Source organism: Bemisia tabaci, chromosome 1 (assembly GCF_918797505.1).
Source record: "Bemisia tabaci chromosome 1, PGI_BMITA_v3".
In the NCBI taxonomy this organism is placed as follows: Eukaryota; Metazoa; Arthropoda; class Insecta; order Hemiptera; family Aleyrodidae; genus Bemisia; species Bemisia tabaci.
In genome coordinates this window covers 50,534,648-50,556,808 of record NC_092793.1, presented here as the reverse complement: position 1 = coordinate 50,556,808, position 22,161 = coordinate 50,534,648, and the positions used below count along the sequence as shown (strand labels likewise).

The following is a 22,161-nucleotide window of genomic DNA, read 5'->3' as shown; positions in this document are numbered from 1 at the left end:
GAAGGATGCCTGTCATTCTTAATATGTTGGAGCGCCTTCAATTTCTTATGATACTGTGCAATACCTCTGGTCTGGTGTGAAATAGTTGCTTCAAGCGCCGTGGCACACTGCGGCGCGGCAGGCGGGCAGCCAGCGCGAGACGCGCATCGGCGCCTACAAACCTAACAGGGATACTTCACGCATTGCGCAATGCGTGAAGTATCCCAGTTAGGTTTGTAGGCGCCAGTGCGTGCCGCTCCGCTTTGTGTTAAGCTCTAATATTTAATCTCGCGGAGTCAGCGTTTTTCAACTCATGATTTTGAAATGTTTGCACACTCTGTGTGGACTATTCTCATTTTAATTGATGAAAAAAAATATGTGTATCAGAATACGTAAAAGTGAACCGATCGACTTCGATTCGATTAAGAAATCATATAGAAAAAACGGGTTTGCTTTTTATTTTTCGATCGAAATACGTCGATCAAAACAATCCCTGCCTATTACTCAAGTAAATTTCAGTTGATTATTCAAGTAAAAAATGAAGTGAGCAATTATTAAAATTATAATACCCAAGCGGCTTCAGTCACGGGCTTATCAGTAGATATAAATTCACAGTTTCTACACGGAACCAAACAGATCTCCATGAAATATAGAAAGTGTTCCTGAACTACCTTTTTTTATGGTATTGAGCTTAGTATGCTAATTATATTTTTCTTCGGGTGAGTTCGGAACATTCGACGAATCCCATATAATATCTGAAATATACATGACAAATTTATGTTTACCTCATCCGTTTGGTCGATGTAACCATCTAGCCCTACGACGCAGTTTTCCTAAGAAAATAATGGCAATATCTGCTGATGGAGAAAGTGAGAGACATTTCTACGCTCTTGAACCGAACTGTGGAGAGAATAGTGACGGAAAATTAGTTGAATGTAAGTTCAAGGTTTGAAGACGGTTGATGTAAGCTCATCGGAGCAGTCACTCGTAATCTCATTGTCGCGACTCGGCGTTACGCACCATCATCAATATTTGACATTCATTTCACTTTCGTTTACGCCGAGGAGCCTCGGTGCGTAACATGCATCGTTGGTCGACCAATTAAAAAGGAACATGGGCAGAAATATTGGACCCCATACTCCTCAGCCGCCGCGCCGCACCAGGTGAATAAAGAGATTTGCCAGTCATTAGGTTTCCTGCGGTGATGCCCTCAGTATTTCCGTCGACGTGTGCACAGGATCGTAACACTCTCGCTTTTTTCACTGTGTGTCTTCTATGTTTTCAAATCCTGAGAAAATTATTCAGTGTTTTGTAGAAAAACACGTAATGCGAAGGGACTCATCCAAACCTTCCGTGGTGTTGTATTTTTAGAGGAATCTCAACTGAACAGCTGTCGACGCACAATGGATCGAGTCAATTAGATGGGTCGGACATAAAATTGTTTTCTAAAACTGCAAATTTTGAAGTTTGTTTGGTCACATTTTAAATTTCAAGGGGTGCTTTCAAAAGAAAATTTTACGAGGAAAGCGATAGAACCACTTTTAGAACCTCAAAGTTTTGTATAAACGACGTCATAAGCCTTTAAAGTTTTTTAATTTTGTCCGACCTCTCCTATTGACTCGATCTACTGTGCGACGCGACGGCCAGGGTCCAGGACACGGATAATTCAGGAAACATTCTATGATGTCAGTGGCGAGGCGTGAATGATCGACTTTCAATTTTTCCCCTTTTGAAGCTACGGTAAAAAACCGATTATTAAGGTATTCGTTGCAAACGCCCTGTTTATCTATCCTTTCCCATAGGTTTAAATGGCAGATAAATCGATATATCGCGTAGCACTCCTCGCCATTGTATGATGCCCAACTTTACTTCGTTTCATAAAATCTTCAATGGGGAAGGAGCTGGAGAAAGTGGTGGAAATTAAAGAACAAGATAAATTCACCTCCTGGAAGAGAGCATTATAGGACTAAGGACAGCCTTGGTTTTGAAGAAGCTTTAACTCTTTAACCAGAAAGACATTTAACACACTTAATCAATTTAATTGTTGTCAAAATGAAAATTTCATGTCATACGGTTCAGAGCTCCATTTTTAAAGTCACACGAACTTTTAATGAAGTCTTTGTATTTAGCTTGTTCTTCCCTTCATGAAAAGGACCCGATTGAATCACAAGCTCACTATGACACATGCATTGCTTCCAATCACGATAAATAAATAAACCCCAAATTTGGCCTGAAATGTTTGAGACAATCTACGTAGCAAATATTCCCAATAAAATTGGCGGACAATATTGCTAGACAATGCTGCAATGATATCTTGAGAGAAATTTTATGAGAACATTGTCACAACGTTTGTTTGCAAGGTGGGACACTTGGGACAGCTATTTGGTCGCAGGTGGAACTAAATATTCGACGAACAAAGTGCATCTTACTGTACAATTTAGGAAGACAGCATGGCTATTTAACACGTATTCGTATTAGGAAAGTGGAAACGCTTATTCCATTTGACCTCCCAATTCTTCTCATGCTTGACCCTTGAACTCCAAGGAGGTCAGTAAATTTAGTCAATCTGGAGACCATTGAATTGCCGAAACACTCGTTCCGCACGTGAAAGGTAGGATTGTTCCTTTAAAGATTTGTTTGGTCGTACGCAAATGAATAAGACAAAGTAGCAATAATGCAGATAACAGCCATTTGAATATCTGCCGGTGCGGGAGGCCTCATATTGTTCGTTGTGGCTCCTTATTTATCCTCAAAATCGAATGCATGAGAAGTTCGGCGTAAGTAGGGTCAACGCATTTGGAACACAAAATTAATATTCGTTGACAATTTTCTTGAAAAATTGTCCCGCTTGTAAACTAGCAAATAATATTGAAAGTGGTGTCAAAATAATATCATGCTAAGATGTAATCTGACCCGTCCCAATAGTAAAGCACTTAATATGAATCTCTTTTACAACGAGACCACGAGACGAGAGTATTTCAGAAAGTCGCGCCTCCCGACCAAAACTGCAAAAGAACATCCTAAGAATATATTCTCTGAATGTCGTAAAATATGAATATCCTGTGCATTATGTAAAACAATTACACATGCCGCACAAAATTTTACGAGAGGCAGAGACTCACATCGACACTGAAGGACCAAACAAACCTGAAAATTACTCATTTACTGATGCCTGCTCTAAAGTGCCTTCAAAACGATAAGATGCAACCCCGCATCAGCCATATTTCTAAACGATGTGATGGATACATGGAATTCGACATGAAAATTCGGCCAACTATCAAATAAAATTTCCAATCCCGGAGATTTTAGGGCTAGATGTCCGGTTTTCAATGTTCAAGTGACAACAGTGATGGTGTACGTGGCGATGAAATGGTCTTCACATTATAGTCAAGTCGGTACCTCTACTCACCGCTGCGCGGCTTAGAACTCCATGCCTAGTGTCACACTCACACTATCGTCGGAGCTGAACTGAAAACGAAAGCAAAATTCTGAATACATTAACCGTGTTTTGGGGATACGAGTACGTCCTGGACGAAAGTATCCGTTTGCTCGCATAAGATGCTTCAATTTGAATCTCCCTCTCCGGGTTCCGAGCTTCCCAAAATAAGTAACGGGCTTTCAGATAATGGGTCAATCATTGTGTTCCTTGCGAACAATGTCCTGTCCCAGCTTCTGACAAAATATCCCTCCTCTAATTCCTGCGGATGAGTCACGAACAAGGCGGACACGATCTACCTCGTCGAAAAAATTTTGGCATGCTGGAGTCGCTTATTACCTTAATTACCGTCTTTTCATAAACTTTCCTCTCGGTTGCTGTGTACTCTTGGTATACTTGTGTTACGCTCTCGATTCTGATGTTTTTAGAGATAGCTGCTTCCGGTAAAAACTATCTGCAGCCTTTAATTTTAAAAATTATGCGGAACTTCAAGTTCTTGGCAATTTTTTTCATTTTTTCGGATGGTTTGTGAAAGTCCTCAACCATACTGCCTTGTTTAAGAAGAACCTCGTATAAGTATACATATGTACACCGAAAAAAAAGTGAAGTTGATTTAACATTCTGGATGTAACAAAAGTGTGCGAGAACTTCTAAAATGCTGTATATCCCGCTACCCTAGTAGCATGATTCACTTTCCCCTTCCTAACAAACGTATAAGGAATTAATACCGGTTATATAATCACCATTTTAACTAAAGTTTATATATCGTGTATATAAGTTTTATATAAAATGCCCATGAAAATAATTATTCATATTTTCAGAAGATAACGTTTATATAAAATTTATATAATTGAGGAAGGGTTTTTATAAATTTTCTTTATACGCATAGTATCCTTTTGCTTAATTTGCTTATTATAACTGTTATATAAATGACCTGAATGACTTTAACGTAAACCTATCTCATTTTCATGAATGATGATGATGATGATCTCATTTCAATGAACACCCTCGACTCTCAGACTGCGTGGGATAGGTATTATTAGAGGTACTAATGGCTTCGAGACGAGTTAAAAGGGGATATCTCGGCACACAATCCGAGGAGCCCTGTTACCTCAGTTGGTAGCGTGTCTGGCTCATAACCCTGCCCAGTTAGACAGCAATATTTTAAAAATATTGAAATTTAATATATTTTTAAAATGTTTTTCATGTATTTTTAAAATATTTTCAAAAGTACTTTTGAAATACAATCAATGAATATTTTTAAAACATTTTAAAAATATATTAAAAATATAAAAAATTAAAATTTTTAAAATAATATTTTATAATATTTTTAAAGTATATCATAATTATTTTTGTTAATATTTTAAAAATATTATTAAATATTATTTTAAAAATTTTGATTTTTTTTAAAATGTTTAAATTAATATTATAAAAATTTAAAAGAAAAAAGGAAATGATAATAATAATAAATAAATAACATAAATACATCGACATAAATTCAAACTAGAAAAAGGCCCGAATAATTAAAACTGGAAAAAGACGCAATTATAAAGTTAAAAAATAGAGAGAGAGAGAGTTAAAAAAATGAGAGTTAAAAAAAATAGAGTTAGAAAAAATGAAAATGAAAAAATTACATCATGAAATAAAAAACAATAAATAAATAAATAATAAATAATAAAGTCTGGTAAAATATCATAAGAATCCGTCAATAAACAAACATATTACGGACTCAGAGGCCTGCGATAGTTAAGAGATTGAATTTAGGGGCCCATTCATATCAAGCCTGGCTGGTCTGGTGGTAAAGTACTGGACTTCGGATTGCAACTCCATCCCGAAGCGTGGGTTCTAATCCCGACTAGGACGGCGCGGATTTAAGGTAAGTCACAACTCTACGATGAGCCACCACCTGGTAGTAACGCATATGAAAACTTGCACACTTCATAACTAGAGTGCGCTACCAGCCAGGAAGAATAATGAAAATTCATTTTATACACTCTTTGAATTTGGTTATATAACTTTTATACTAAGGGTTACATAATAAAATAAGTTTTTTAGTAAACTTTTAACTAAAAAACTTTACATCCATTACATAAACTATGAATATTCTTTAGCTTGTGGTTATTTACGGTTTATACTTTTAAAAACAAATTTTTTATATAACTCTGCTACTAGGGTATAGCAGTTAGTTTTACTTGCTGGAATTGCGGAATTAACTCTTCTAGCGGGCAATTCAGCATTTTAGAAGTTCTTGCACACTATTTTCACATCCAGAATGTTAAATCAACTTCACTTTTTTTTTCGGTGTAGCCAAAATTGGCAAATTAATTTTTGAGAAAATTTATGATTACTTTTCTTTGAAGTTTGCAGTTATGCACCAAAATAAATTAAAATAAAAAACGAGTTTTATGTAAGAAATCGTGGTTTTTTTTTGTTGTGTGAGGGACAGGAAGTGTTATGTCAATTTTTATCTAAATCAAGACGATGTTGACCTCAAAATAACGATGGCTGAAGTTGATAGGTGCTCTGCTCACCTCCGATTGCGACGTTGTAAATTTCCACTCAAGTTTTAATTGCGTAAAAAAAACCCACTGACAGTTTTTCTTGAGATTTTCTGTGAACTCTCTTCACTCACTGAAACACATTCACAAAAAATTACAAGGAGACATCTTGGCTGGTTTTTTCTTAAAAATAATAGCGTTCTGAGATTTTAAATCATTGCAATGCTGATTTTGCAAATAAGCGATTTTTCGTAAACCTTCAGCTGTCCTCGTACGAATTGAGTCATGCAGAACGTTCCTAACGGCCTCAAGGGTCGAAAGACAGGATCGAAAAGGATCGAAAAGACAGGGTTGCCCTCCGCGTCGAGAATTATTATTTACTCGTCATTTCCCTCGCGAAAGAACGTAACTACATTCTAATGTTGCCAAATTTCCCCTCAGAAAATGCATTTTTACCAAGGAAATCTTGGATATTTCTGACTAAAATGTTTACCAATTTTCCCCAGATCTCGCGCAAAAATCAGCTAAAGTCTAGACAGAAATTGCACAGGTACATTCTTGTGAAAAATTGAATTGTTTGAGTCAATTTTGCAACCTTGGGATAGAGTTACGTTCCTTCGTTCGGGAAACGACGTATTGACGTACTCTCTCATTGATCGTAAATGCAGAAGTCACGGTTGAAGCGTTGATGGTTCTGCATCCTATTTGCCTTCCAGTTGTCAAAATCAGGTGCGGGTGAAGTCCCTTGACTGTGTCTCGACGCGAGCCAGCCTGGTCGGTAGGATGCACAGAATGCGAAGAGCTATTAATAATTTCAGTGTGAGGTCCTCGGGAAATCTGCACTGCCGCGCTAAGGAAAAACGCCGTATGAACCTTCAGGCGTTGCCAAATTTCCTTCGATAAAACACGAATTTCCTAGAGTAAACTTATGAATATTTTCCTCCTATTTTCAGATAATGGTGTTTGCAATTTCATGTAAATTTCTTGAAATTTCAAGGAAAATTATCCATAGCATTCCTCAAAAATAAACATTTTATCGAAGGAAATTTGGCAACTCTGGAATGTTCATACGACGTTCTTCCTTAGGACGGCAGGGTAGCTGGTGCACTCGACTCCTCAGCTCTAGATTAATGTCTGTGTGGGTTCGATCATGATATAAGCTCAAGAGCTGCACTGCTATATCTGAGAACCCAAACACATGCGTCAAAGCTCAGCGTTTCGCTCTTCGACACATCTTATTGAGGATGACGACACTTGAGTACCTACCTCCTATGAAGTCCTCTTCCGTGTCACTGGGCTGTCGTTATGGTCCCCGTCCCCAAATGTGTGCCCTCTGTATTCCGCACAGTGGCTGGGTTATCGCAATTTCGGTCTCGCTGATATGAGAGGGGTGGGATCATGACAAGGTGGTGGTTCTTTGTTGTAATGGACATTTTTTCAAATACGCCAAGTATGTCGATTGACGCATTTTGACTTTTCATCCTATTAAAACTTGCTGGCTCAAACGGCAGTGATAAAAAATGAGGCATTCTTGAAATTAAATTTTAAGCATAAAAAAATGACTTGTAAAACATCATCTAGACGCCAAAAATGAATAGTAGATCGATGACTACGCGTGTATAGCTGCCTAGCTCATCTCAGCATGCTTAAACTTATCTGAAAACCTCACAAATCTCGTGCGTTTAAATTTAAGGTCAAATTTTCTTCCATCGATTTTTTCCTTCTAGAAATCGATGCAGATTAGCAGACAAAGTTTTTATTAAAAAAAAATTAGGATTTTTGCTCAAAAAAACTGTGGACGTTTCCCTCTATGAACAACCTAGAGGAAAGAAAAGTCCTGAGCTGCGTGTCGTAGAACTGTTTTGGGGGCGCGTTACGGGGAAGCGGGAAAAATTAAAAAATCAAGTTATTAGTGTAACGCATTTTATGAACGGCCCCCTACTCGTATTTTTGCAAATATATATTGTGAACATGTACACACGTCAGCTCGTGACCTAAACGGATGGATGTCAAACCTCTTGAAACACGCGAACCAAATCCACCTGACTAAATCATGTTTGTAAATATAATGCGTTCTTCTCTCACCTTTTTAAGCCTCAGTTGGGTGCAGCAATTATAAATATGGTCATATTTAAATCAATTAACAATTGATATTGTTAGAAAAACATGTTGTCTGGTGAAAATGGAAGGAGGCACGCTCAAGCGGGAAAACTAATCAATGGGAGTGATTGACTAGAATACACGCAAAAGAGGGGATCAATCCCTCAATTCGACTTTTGAAACGATGCAGAAGCTAAAATTGAAACGCGATGAGATGAATTCGTAAATCTTTCCTCGAAAGCACGGAAAGGGAAAAGTGGTTTTTTGTTTCTGGATGAGAAATAAAACCGGGTTGGTCGCTGTCAAGACGGCTATTGTACCCGGCAGCGGGACCGTTAGCGCCCATCTCTAAAGAATATATTAAAGCAGGATTGTTTTTTCCGTGCCTCCGTTTCATGCTTTTCAGGAGACAAGTCTATAGTCCCCCCTCCCCCAGACACTCCATGCCAATTCAAGCGTCAATGAACCGATGGACGTAAAGGATTTTCCATCTATTAAATAGTTATTCTGCTGGTCAAGCATATGAAGAACTCGTATCTCACCGATTAATCCGTCTCAGGTGGGAGGTGGAAGGAGGGACGGGATTCACTGAGACACCGCGGAAAAAGACGCTACTATATGGAAGTTGTCACGTGAGAGAGAGGGTTTGGAAGGGTTAAAGCCCTCCTTGTTTGGGTTAAAACTTACCAAATAATTGAATCTTTGAAGCGCCTGGTTTTTACTCTGTTTTTATAGGGTTTTCACTGATGGAGTCTCTCATATTATCCACTTGACAATGAATGGAGCGCGTTTGGCGGAAAGGAGGCAAGCCACATCGGCTATTGCCAAATTTAACTGGGGGTTTTTAATTTTTCTAAAAGAGAACGTGTGTTCAGATTCCTTTCCTTAGAAAAGTTTGAAGAATTCGCCTCGTTGCATGCAGAAAATTCCCTGAAATTTACGGCATAAATCCGCATACCGTTTTCTTGTGAAAAATTGAATTACCCTATCAACTTTACCAATAACTGGTGTGACTTGGTTTCTTTTTGCCTAACGTGGTCCGAATGAGATTCGGAAATTGAAACCCTGATAAAAATTGGCGATGGGAGCTGCGTTTCAAAATACCATAGGGGTTCTTATAGCCGACTAAAGAAAGCTATTGAAAATCATATAGATGACTGTAGAAAGCGGAGAAAATCATATAGCCGGGCTATACGAAGCTATAAAAAAGTATACAGTCGGGATATAGTTCCTATCGCCCGGCTTTACTCTTTATCGCCATTGGCTATAAAAGGCTAAAAGAAATTGTGTAGAAATTCGTGTGCCTTGGAAATCATTAAGTTTGATACGGAACTACCTTAATTTTTACAAAACACACATTATATTTTCCTTTAAAACATATTTTTTTTTCATCAAATAAAATGAGAATAGTCCATACATAGTGTGCAAACATTGCAAAATCATGAGTTGAAAAACGCTGACTCCGCGAGATTAAATATTATAGAGCCTAACACAAAGCGGAGCGGTGACGCACTGGCGCCTACAAACCTAACAGGGATACTTCACGCATTGCGCAATGCGTGAAGTATCCCTGTTAGGTTTGTAGGCGCCAGTGCGCGTTCCGCGCTCTGCCCGCCCGCCGCGCCACGCCGCAGCGTGCCACGGCGTCTGAAGCAACTATTTCACACCAGAGGTATTGCACAGTATCATAAGAAATTGAAGGCGCTCCAACATATTAAGAATGACAGGCATCCTTCAAAAGTACGGAGCTTTCCTCGCAAAATAAATCAAGATACTTCGGCACAAAAAGAGAGCGGTAGTCCAAAAACAAACTAAATCCTAGTATCCGTAATTAGTAATGTTTAGCATAAACTTTATCGTCTGGCTGTTGCTTAATCGCCATCGGCTATAAAAGGCTATGATAAATTGTACAGCCGGCTACAGGAGCTATTGGAAATCTTACAGCTGGCTTTAGGTCTATAGTATTTTGGAACACACATTCTATTGTCAATTTTTACCACGGAAGATATTGTTGTATTCGCGCGCATAGAATATTATCTCATAAGGTGTTCACACCCTTTAAACGGGAGAGAAAAAGAGGAGTAGGAGGGGATTAGTAGAGGTAAGTTTTTCGTAAAATATTTTCTTTTAGGTGTATAAGCATAATTTTAAGGTTAAGTGCACACTTTGTTTCAATGCTGAGGCACGTTTGGAGGGGAGATGATCGGTATTGCGCTAGATATTTGATATTTTGAGATAGTTGCTCATCTAATTGTTGCTCCGTTTTCAAATCATCATGGGAGGGGATACGTGCTTGAGCTATATTTTTACTCCTTTACACTAAGCTCCTTTACGGGCTTGATGCCCGTTGAGCATCTTAATTTTCAAGTGTAAATGGCCGTAACGTCTTTTGTCCCAGTGCATTGCTTTCGTCGTTGATCATATTCTATTCCTGAAAAAAAATCTGTTTAATATTATGTTCCGGAAATCTCCATTTTGTAGTTTTTTAATTCAAATTTACGTTCAGTAAAATCTACACGATGAAAGCTTTGAAAATAGTGATTTTTAAGAGAATTACTTTTGTACGTTTTTCTACGCACTTTAAATGTTTAAAACGAAAACTACAGTAACCAGATCTCTTAAGAATTTGTCAACATTTCATTTTTCACATAAAATTTTCCCCCTGTTTTAACTTAAAAATGCCCTCAGAGGGTCTCTTGAATTATAAATATCAATAGATTTTTAAGAATCGCCTTGTTGAAATTTGCGGATTTTCCAGAATTTTTTCGACAGTCGTTGCTACTAGCGTAGATATCCTCCCCGTGAAAAATTGCTGGCAACGGCACGCTGTTACGGAGCAATGTTACGGAGTCCCGCCGAGAGTCCCGGAAAAATGGGGGCTGAACCGAGAAAAGGAAAGTGAAAACTCGAGAGCGTGTTGACGGCAGAGTTTCAGTAGATGTGCAAGAGTGGTGGAAGTGAATCAAGAGAGGAGGCGAAGGGAGGGGGTGAGAAGAGAGGCTCTCTTCCGCGGGTGGGCGGAGCGGGGGTGCGGTGGTCAGGTTCTAGTTATGATTTTGTCATTTTGTGACGAATGCAGATGAATGCAATAACTAATTATCGAAACGGACCAGGGAGGGGGTCGTCGGTTGGGGGGGGCTCGGGGGCATAAGGCATAAAAGCGCCAGGAAGAGGCCCGGCCGCGTATAAGTCTAGTGTCTCCGCATTCCGGGCCAGTGGTTACGATGTTCTTTGACGCGAAAGTCGTCTGTTTCCTGGTCTTTGTTGTTGTGACCGGGTCCGGGTTCGTGCTAGCGGCTGCCGCCGTCAGTCATACCAACTTGCCGAAAGCTCTACCGCTAACCCGACCCGAAGTAAGCACGGACGCTGTCGGTGAACCCAACTCGGAAGCCAGTCACCTCAGTGCTCAATCCAGGGATGCTGCTTATTTCAGTGAGTACGCCTTGTCAGATGAGTGTAAAGCCTCGGATATCCAAATGGCACATATCGTGGTATCCCGGACGGAGGAACCTAACTCCATTCCAATGTTGAAAAATTGACTCAAACGTGAATAATTTTTACAATAATTTACATTTGCAATTTTTGCTCAAATTTTATCTGATTTTCGTATGAGATGAGAAGAAAAATCGGTGAAATATTCAGTTAGAAATGCCAAAAATTCTCCGAGTAAAAATGCGGTGAGCTATGCGAAATTTGGCAACGTCGAAATGTGGTTACGTCCTTTCGCGAGGGAAGTGACGATGTGTGACACATAGATGGCCAAAGTGCGAAATCACGTTTAGGTATCTTCGTTTGCAACGTAGCAGACTTCCTGTCATGCTTCATTTTTTTCTTTTTGGGAAACCATTCGACGTGCTTTCTTGAAAATTTCATTGAGTTTTCCTCTCTATTAGTAAGATATTCTGTTTTAATTTCAAGCTTTAAAGTTGGCTTGTTTTTTCTTTGAAAAAATAAAATGGGAATGGAACTTTTGAAAAATTGCAATTGGAGGTACGTGGTTTTGCACTATGGCCATCGATATGACTGTTGATGCCTAACATTGGAAGTAACACGGAAGCCTCAAAATGCGTTCAAATGGATTTAAAATTTCTCGGGGGAGGCCCCCGGCTCTAAGCTGGGGGGAATAGAATACCCTCTAGACCCCTCGGTGGTAGAGGGGCCAGGACCCCACTGTGTACAACCGATTGAGCTTCAAATTAATGTTAGCTCAATCGTAATCAAAATTTGACTAGCTATCATTGCCCACACAGACACACCTCCGTCTTTCTTGGCCTTCATATCGTCATTTTTTGCCTCGTCCACGAAGATAAACAAGGATCGTTTAATGAGACACAAGCATTATTATGGCCTCCCTATGGAAACTAAGGAAAATTCAGTCGGGCACCTGAAATCTGAAATCACTGGATAGGGTAGGATACAGGATGAGGCGACTTGACACAGATAAAATTCGTATAGCGCTCATTGGCTGTCCCTATATAGTAAATACATATTATGCATGTGCCCTAAGTTTCCTCCCCTTACTTACTTGCCTTCCGTCTTATCTTAATTTTTAAATCGGCTGTTGCCAACTTAGCTTTGAGTGCTGTTACCCTGACGTCAAGTGTTGCAGATAACTTTGAATCGTGGTTAATTATTATTATAAATTTAAGGGATTAAACCTCAAACTATATGATGCGAGCGAAATATGAGTTTTTTGTGAGGTTTTCACTGAAGAACTTAATTGCATAGCATCCTACATCATGGGATCCTAACCCAAAAATATAAGAAACTGAAAAGCATGACCAGCCTCCTTCGATGACTTCTTGTATACTACCTATAGGTGTCATGATTTTAACGTTTCTTTCTCTTCTCTTTGTACCACTTATTTTCCTTTCGTTATTTATTTTCTTCTCCCCTGTTGTTACTTGATCGAAATGGAGTTCACCTAGTAGAGGCAAGAAAAGTAGGTGGAGTATAAACAAGAACAGGAACTTTACACGGAAAGTCTGGTGGCAATGTCAATTTTCTTTCAAGATTGGAGGGCAAGATATTCGGCGGTGGGTCTGAAGCCTCTTAATAATTCCGAGTTTCCAGGAGAAACTGTTTAAACTTGCCGGCTGTTAAGCGTTAAACGTTGCTTGAAGCGGCAGATCATCCGCCTCAGTTGTCGAGAGGAGGTGGAGAGAACAGACTCCCTAAATTTGATGTACCCGGGGTCATTGAGGGGCTTAACTCCGGGATAAGATTGCGAGCTGGATTTTCTGTTTTCATCCTGGGCTCGCTCACAAAAACGAGGCTCCTGTTGTAGAAGTACGCAAAAAATCGATGGCTACACTGCGAAACCGCATGTATCTCCATTGTGGTGTGTTTCAAAATCAAAATGTCCGCTCCTAATTCATTTTTTCGAGAGGATACGGACCAACTTTATAGCTTGAGATTTTTCAGAATATTCGGGTGAAGAATGAAGTAGAGATGGTTTTCAAGAAATTTCGTCGATTAGTTCTCAAAAAATAAATAAAGTGTGACAGAAAAATCAAAACGTCGCAAACGGAGATACGTGATTTTGCCCTTTGGCCATTGATATGTGATTGCGAATTGCGACGTATTGTATTCTTGAATTTTCATTGTTACACACAGTTCAAATAAAATTTAAAAACAAAAAATTTTTCCTCCTACCCATGATCTGAATCCAAGATACTCATGAGTCACTTGGTTTTTAATAATATAACTTATGAATCAGAAAAAGGCCGAGCGCATGATGCGGTTGAGTGGAATTACATGTATCTACGGAGGAAAAATAAAATCAGTAAAATCGTATTTTCCCTGGAACGTAACTCCATTCCAAGGTTGCAAAATTGTGCAAATAATTCAATATTTCACAACCTGTGCGATTTTCGTCTAAAATTGTTTTGCTTTTTCATGAAATCAGATCAGAAGAAACATCGGCAACGTTTTCAGTTAGGAAAGCCAAGCTTTACCTGGTAAAATTGCAATTCGCGAGAGGAAATTTGGCAATACGCAGATGTAGTTAGGTTCTTTCGTGGGGGAAAGGCGAGATGACGTTTCGAAAATAAATCGTAGAATTTGGTCCATGTTCGATATTCCGCCGAATCTTATTGCCAAAATTTCTCGATGGAAATTAAAGGCGATAAAGAGCGCGATGTACAATATTATTTTATGCATCACCAGGATGCTGACGAAATTTGAAGTCCTGTAAAATAATAAAGAAATTCAATTAAAACTATCAAAATTATAATTCTCGACAGAGGACACATGCTGGAAAACCATTGCGACGCGCGACAGTGGATTTTCTTTGCTTCTCATTCGAGGCACCATTCGCAACACGTCAACACATCCTTGGATGAGAGATTCACGATTGTACGTAACTGTACAATAGTTGAGGCGGTCCTGTGATCTCAGTGGTCAAAGTCATGCAATCACCAACAATTTGTGTCACACAAGCATGTAATCCCGGTTAAGATTTTTAAAACAGTATTGCAAGATCGCTTTTTTATCGGAAAGTTCCAAGTCTGTTTCTGATTGGGCCGTGTATTCTTGGGAATATCTACGCTTCTTTCACATTCAACGGGTTTTCAGACCTGCTCCTCATTGTACATGTACTTTCATTGACTTTACCCTATTTGCCCATCCTCTTGCCCCCACCCCTGCGCCAAAAAAGGAAAGTTCTAACAAGGTTACTTTAGTGTAACAATCAAATCAGGGAAGTTATACAAATAGAACAATGTCCAAATATTGGGGACCTGGACTACTCATCCGCAGTCTTTTCGCCTAAGGGACAATTCACTCACACGTTTCCACCCAAGACCTTTTTAACTCCCGGATATCCACCCACAACTCTTTCAACCTACGCGTTTTTTACCTGCAAACGGTTTCATCAAGTCGCAAGTTGCAGCAGTTAGAACTGAGCACCGCCTTCGCGGTCCAGTCTAAGTAACTGCAGAAATTGGAGTTAAAAATCAAGTTTGCCTTCAACTCGATGCATGTAATTTGAGCGGCTCAGGAGTTGAAATAGTTGTATCGCGCATTTTAATTTAACTTGCTGTTCGAAAAACGAGTGATTTTTGTTGTAATCTTCGTGTTCCTTATGACCATCGCGGTACAATATCCAGTAACTTTCACTCGATTTTCCCTATTGAAAATAATTTTGATAGTGGCATTCAAGTAAGACATTTGCACTAAATTTTAACACGCTAAAATTTTCTGATCTCCTTTCATCGAACGAAAAACTTTCCTCTGGAGAACTTCAAATTGCATAGTTATTATATCACATAATTTCAAATATAAATTCACATGTGCAGGATATATTGGTGAAATATAGTTTTGAATGTTTTTTTCTTTCCTTTTGTGTGTGCATGTGTGTGTGCAAAATCAGCACCATTTAGGTAATTATTAAAAAAATTGATTTAAAGCCTTCTGAAGTTGATAATGGACCTCCATGCAAAGTACATATTTAAGCACTCTCGTATTTATGTTTTCTCAATAACATTCCATGTAGAACACACTTTGCAGGGTAAAAATTACTGAAAATCGGTTTCTAACCAAGTTATAGCGTTTTTATTTAAGTTTGGGTAACAAATTTGCACCTTGTTTACTGGTCCATTGAAACTTTAACGTTTCTGCATCACTTTTCTTGATTGATGAGGCTCATTTTTACAATATTGCATCCAAATTGAGTAGGTCAGCAAGACATCGCTTGAAAAGTACAAAGGCGTTCTGCTCTGCTTCTTTTTGGAATCGGTCAGTTCCCTCGATTACACTTTTCAAGGGTTTAAGCGATAATGTGTGTGAGTGTGGGCTTAAAAGTTGGAAAGAGGGCCAAACAACATCACTATTCCCGAATCCAGAATGTGGTGAAAGTTCCAAGATCGGAAAAAAGTTCCGTACGGGCGCTCGAAAGTTAGTAATCAAGCTCTATTGTTGCCAAAAATTACGTATGCAGAAGTGATAGGCTCTCTAAAAAGCGCGCCTTCTAGAGTCAAACAGTGCGGCGTACAATGGTAAAAACTCATAGTTTTTGAGATCAACCACGGCGTATTATAAGCAAATCAACCCCCCAAAAAAAGAAAAAATTGTAACGTTGTCCATACTAGGCAGTTGGAAAGTAGATGCGTTATTGATCGTTTGCAAACTTACGCAAATAGATCTTTGAATATCTGCTACTTTTTTAAACGTTCGCTGCTGCTTTTTGGCAACCACAACTTGAGGTTAAGCCCACTTTGCGGCTTTAGTGCGCGCTTAAATTTTAGGGTGGATGAATGTAACCTAGAGGACCGGTCCACGTAGATTTCACGAACTAAAATTTATAGAAGCAACATGATAACTTTCGCACACAAAAAATCTTGAGGAATATGTCTGACGTTACCTTGCTCTTTACCTCTTCGGTTATTTTTAAAGCATGCAGATATACATGTAGATCAAACTCTGTATTCTGTTGAAGTTGTTGCGATTTTTTTTTAAAAAAAAATTCGAGGCTGCCGTAAAGGGGCCGTCCCTAAATTACGTAACGCTCATAAGGGGGAAGGGTCTTTGCCAGCGTTATACGCGGCGTTACAGGAGGTGGGGGAGGGAATTGAACGAAGGCATTACGTAACGAGTTTAAATTATTTTTTTATTTTCTATGGAATTTTTCGTCTTTCATCTTTAGAAGTTTTAAAGAATCTCTTAAAATGATCTTTGTATTGCAGTGCCGACGGGGATAAGCGCTTTGGGCGCGTTGCTGTTCCTGAAGGTGAAGGCGGTGCTGGTGGTTCTGGTGGCGGTGATAATAATCGGTCTCCTGAGCAAGGTGGCCGGGGGTTACGGGGGTGTCCACTGCGGTGGCGGCCCCATGTGCCCGCAGATTCCCCACTCGGCCGAGTACCCTCCCAGCGGCCACACGGCCTACAGAGAGGACTACTTCCCGCACTACGAGCCCACTGCCACCGGGCCCTACTCCAGGAGCTCCGAGTCCCAAGGTGTCGTATCCAGAATGCTCAACACGTAAGTATTCGTCGCTCACAATCCTCGATTCCGTCGGCACGCCTTTTGTTGCCTCAGATTGTTACGTGCCTACAGGGACCGTAACGTCATGTGGACCGCGTTAAACAGAAAGGAACCAAGCCACATCAGCTATTGCCAAATTTAATCGGCTAGTTAAATTTTTTACATGAAAACAGTTGTGCGGATTTTCGTGCAAATTTCAGTGAATTTTCTCCATGGTAAAAAGCAAATTCCTTAACATTTTCAAAGGGATCCGCATGCACAAACGTTTTCTCGTAAAAAATTAAATTGCCCAGTTAAAATTGGCAATAGCTGATGTGGCTTGGTTCCTTTCTATTAAACGCGGTCCATGTCTAAGTCTTTCTCCGATTTCTTCTCAGTAGAGTGACTTTGAGGGGAGAGTATGGACACTGAGTTCAGTGGCGTGGCATGAATGATCGACTATCGATATCCCTCCATTTGAAGCTATGGTAAAGAATCGATTATTAAGGTGTTCGTTACGAACACCCTGTCTATCGATCCTTTTTCGTTGGTTTAAATGGCAGATCAATCGATACATCGCAGAGCACGCCACGCTACTGACAGAGTCCTATGCTGCCGTGCTAAGGAAGAAGGCCGTATGTACTTTCGAGAGTTGCCAAATTTCCCTTGATAAAATAAATATTTTTGATGGCATTCATGCAAATTTGTCCTTGAAATTTTCAGATATTTTTGGATTAAATTGCGTACAAAATTGTCTGAGAATTTTTTTTTTTTTGGGGGGGGGGGGATATTCACAAATTTCTCAGTTATTTTTGTTTTTATCGAAGGAAACTTGGCAACGTTTGGTGGCTTATACGGCGTTTTTCCTTAGCACGACAGTGTGGAACAAATGGTAAAATTGAGGGCGGTAACCCTGGATCAGACCGCGGTTGTCACCTGCTTCACGTGTTACCAACCATGCCATGCAGAAGTTTACCGGCGACGCCCCTTGCATCAAGAGGGTACACATTTTTTGGAGATGGTACCTGTTGAACTCAAAATTAGTCACTTGCCTTTAAATTGGATTAAGTTTTAGGATATTAACTCTTAGTTCCCTTAGATCTGTCTGTGAGAGAAGAAGATGTAATGCATTCATTCGAAATTTGCCCGGTCGGATCACATCACATAAGAGTGCCGTTGAATTTATACTGCTGGTGCGCCGTTGAATTTATACTGCTGGTGCGCCGTTTCATCCAGCGTAGAACACAGCGTCTCCGATTGGTATACGTATGAAGTTTGCCTTCAATTCTCTCGGTTAGGCACATTGACGTAAGAAACCTACGGGGGAGGGCGAATGGTTAAATTATCTTGTTTCAGGGTTTGATGTAACAGACGATCTTCTAGACTTTTGGTTCACTTGTAGTTCGCCTTCCATTGTTTCGGATAGGAAACATATCCACAGGGCAGTGCAAACCTGTAGAGAAGCACAAAATGCGTAAAAAAGACATGATTTTGCTCCAACTTTTTTACGGCCGGTATAGGTAATAATGGGCATCTGATGAGTACCTTTTTGGGAGATAGGGTTAGGTAATATTGTGACCCGCATTGATTCTTCTAAAGTTCCTCATCTCGACCAGTAAAGGACGAAATTTACACTGGTCGTTCCTTTTAATGGTATAGGTACAAAAGAAGAGAAGTTTCGTCACGGTTCATTCTTAAATCGATCAGAGATGCTATATTCTTTGCATAGACCATGAAGTATAACTAGGTACTGGAAAATTTTAGTCGATCATTTATCTTGGTTTTCACTAGACAAAAAAAGAAAGAAGGAAAAAGAGAAGAAAAAACTTTGGTTCCTGAAGCAATAAAAATTGATGGCTATACTCAGAGACCATCTCTCAAATTCCGATGTTTCAAATCTTTCATGCTTATATTATTTTTTCAAAGGGAAACGAGTCAACTTACTTGCCTCAAAATTTCTCAGAATGCTCTTCAAGCAGAGGATAAATATTTTACGAGTTTTTTGGATACTATTAAGGGGGCTGAGCCCTCTAGCCCCTCTGCGCCCCAACCATCGGAAGCGCTTCGCGTCACAGTTTCGCGGATTTCTTTACTGAAGAGAAAAGGCAGTATGAAGAAACACGAACGACAACTACAAAAAAATTAATCTCGTATCAAAGTGAAAAGAAAGATGCGACTTACGAGGAGACAAGCTTGCTATAGTTTTCCAGAGGCTGAGAAATCCCCATATTGAACAAAATGCCGATGAAAAAAAGAAAAATTTAAATGAGTAATTTTTTTTTTCTGTATCAAAAGTACATTTCAATTTTAATTTGTTTTCTCCTTGTTCTGTTAGAGTTAATGTGGTGGATTTAGGGTTTGCCGTTTTGGATATTCCTAGTGACGAGTGCCGGAGAAGACTTGTTTGTGAAATGGACAATTCTGCCATTAGGCATCCACCCCTGGCCTTCCTCCTCGATACATTTAGGTAAGCTATTCATATCCTCAAGTATCAATTTTGGGACGAAACTATTTAAATGAAAATAAAATTGAATACACTGAACATGGATTTTTATTTTGGCAGGAAACTATGATATTTTCCATGATATTATGATATTTTACCATACTGCAAAGCATAATTTAGCCAGCGAAGATACCCTGCTACTCGCTTGACCGATCTATAAAATGAGCTCCATGTATGCCCGAAAATTAGGCAATGTGCAATATAAAATAACATAGAGAAGCCCCTTCAATTATTGGATAGGCAATATACATTACATATTGATCCAGCATCAAACGCTTTCGGCACGCAAATTAATCGCAATTTATTACACCCCTGCGCTACTTAAGCACCTAAAGGAACATTCAGTCGGTGGTGAAACTGCGTGCCTACATTACCCATACTTCGTAGCTCTCCTTACAATAACCAGTTTTAAAAGTCACATGTGTGTTCAGAGATTCATTAAAAAATAGCACACACCCACGGCCGGATTTACCTGCTTGCCGCCCATGGACCGCCTGTATTTTGCCGCCCTCTTCTCATTCATTTTGGAACATCAATAAAAACCATCAAGTGAACGTGCCGGAGGGAGAAGGGTGCATAAGACGCGTTCACTCGTGTTGGACACATTTTTTGCGTAAGCCCTGTCAACACTACTAGCAAAATTTCACGGAACTTCGCGCGAAAGTTCAGTTCCGTAAACCTATCTCTGTGGGGACAAGGTCTTTGTAAGAAATGAACTAAAAAATTAAGAAAAAACAAACAAAAATGTGGTTTAATAATTTTAACTTCCGCCGCCGCGCCGCGCCGTGCCGCGCTGACCACACTGTTTTCGGCGCAATGCGTGAAGTATTCATGTAGTCTTGTAGGCACTGTGCGTTTCACGCCGCGCCGACCGCTGTTGACCGTGCTGTGTTTGACGCAATGCGTGAAGTATTCATGCAGTCTCGCAGGCGCTAATATATGTTACATGCCGACCGCCGCGTCGAGGACTTCTCCTTTTCATCTCAAGTCTTCGTCATCATTCCTCTCTGCGCCGTGCCGCTCCAGGCCAAATTACGTGTTTGGTTATTCTCTTAACTCAACTGATTAAAGGTGCGCAGTCTTTTGTATCATCGAAATACGACAAAATTAGAAATTAATGAACTCTCAGGAAATGAGAGATTTCGTCACCTTCTCTTGTTTGTGATTTTTTTCTGAATCCGAGTTTTTTGTACCTGCATCTAAAAAAATTACAAAATTTGCCGCTCCCTAATTTTGCCGCCATGGGCCGCGGCCATGTGGCCACCCCCTTGACCCGGCCCTGCACACACCTTAAGAATAAGTATCTCTACAGATTTGCAATAAAAAAGAGATGATTGACGTTCATCAAAGGGTCGAGCTAAAGGCTCATGGGTGAATGGTTGTTGGTCTCAAATAATTACTTAAATGGCTATGGGGCTTATACGTAGTGACAAGAGGAAACCCACATAAAAGAGCTCGAAGAAAAAATGTATACGTCAATTCAGTTACTAAGTCATTAATTTTCAGGATTTACTTTCATATTTTTTTCAGGGAAAATTTGTCAAAATACAGGGAAGAAACAACCACAGATGGTATGAGGAACTGCGGGAAACTCTATGCCCACTGTGACACCTGGTTCCCACTCACTGTCGTGAATGCATCGATGCCTGGATGAGGAAAATCATCAACTCATGGGCTGTAAAATAGATTGTTTTTAATTTATTTATTTATTTATTTCTTAATTCGTGAATTCAGATTCTATATTTTGCAACAAGGAGTATTGCGTTAAAGGCAAACATGAAGTCAAAAGTACCCACATTTCACTCTGTATACGGTGAGACCAGACTACCTAAGCATGAGTAGTTGCATCATGCTCTCTTACGTACTAATTGAACTGCCTACTTTCAATATCAGATCATTCGTGGCTGAAAGGTTAGGCACTTACTTTTGTAAGAGGGGATGAAAACACAGAGACGCTTGTTGGACATCACACAACAATTTGCTTACTAAATTAGGAAGGGTGGGGGGGGGGGATCATATTAATGGTTGAATGAAATTACTTATATTTTCATGATGTATTTGCCTCAGTGTGAAAACTGAGTGAAGTTCATGGAATGTAGGTCTTGATTAAGAACCGCATCGTTTTCTGGACTACCCGTTAATTTCTTTTTCACACTTCATCATTTACTTATTTTTTTTTTATTTTTATTTACTTTTATTTTTATCGCCTTATTTTATTTTTTTCTTTGTTTATTTTGTGTATTTAATTTTTTCACAGGTAAAATACCTGTTAAACACAATGTTCCTAAATTTATTTATAAATGTATATTTTTAAAACTGTAAACTTACATAACCTAATCAATATCTGTATCTGATTCCTTCATTTTTTATCACATAAAAGTAAAAGTTCATGGGCGTTTGGGTTTAGTTTTGCGAAAAGGAAATATTGAGTATATTTCTGACTCTTCTATCAAAGTACCTATCTGTAAAAAGAGAAACTAATAGCACATGTTACATGCATGTATATGTTGTTTGTACCAGGTTTCTAAAATTTAAGATGCTTCTTGCATGATGCGCAGTAATTTTGTTATAATTTTGTATTTTCAAAATGAGAACTCTATGGTGTTTACACTTAAAGTAAAATCAGCAAATAGCCTCCATATCTAAGTATTAGTCAGTCTTGTATAATCTGCTTCTTATTCCTT

General features: G+C 39.3%; 1 protein-coding gene across 1 annotated transcript; it reads left to right on the top strand.

The window, feature by feature from the left end:
• Window positions 1-11,202: 11,202 nt before the first annotated feature.
• Window positions 11,203-22,107, top strand: LOC109035512 (uncharacterized). Its single transcript, XM_019049166.2, has 4 exons — window positions 11,203-11,445; window positions 16,698-16,992; window positions 19,310-19,441; window positions 21,008-22,107. Exons 1-4 carry the CDS (start codon window positions 11,238-11,240, stop codon window positions 21,129-21,131), a joined length of 759 nt encoding a protein of 252 aa, XP_018904711.2. The 5' UTR covers window positions 11,203-11,237; the 3' UTR covers window positions 21,132-22,107.
• The last annotated feature ends 54 nt before the right edge of the window (window positions 22,108-22,161 follow it).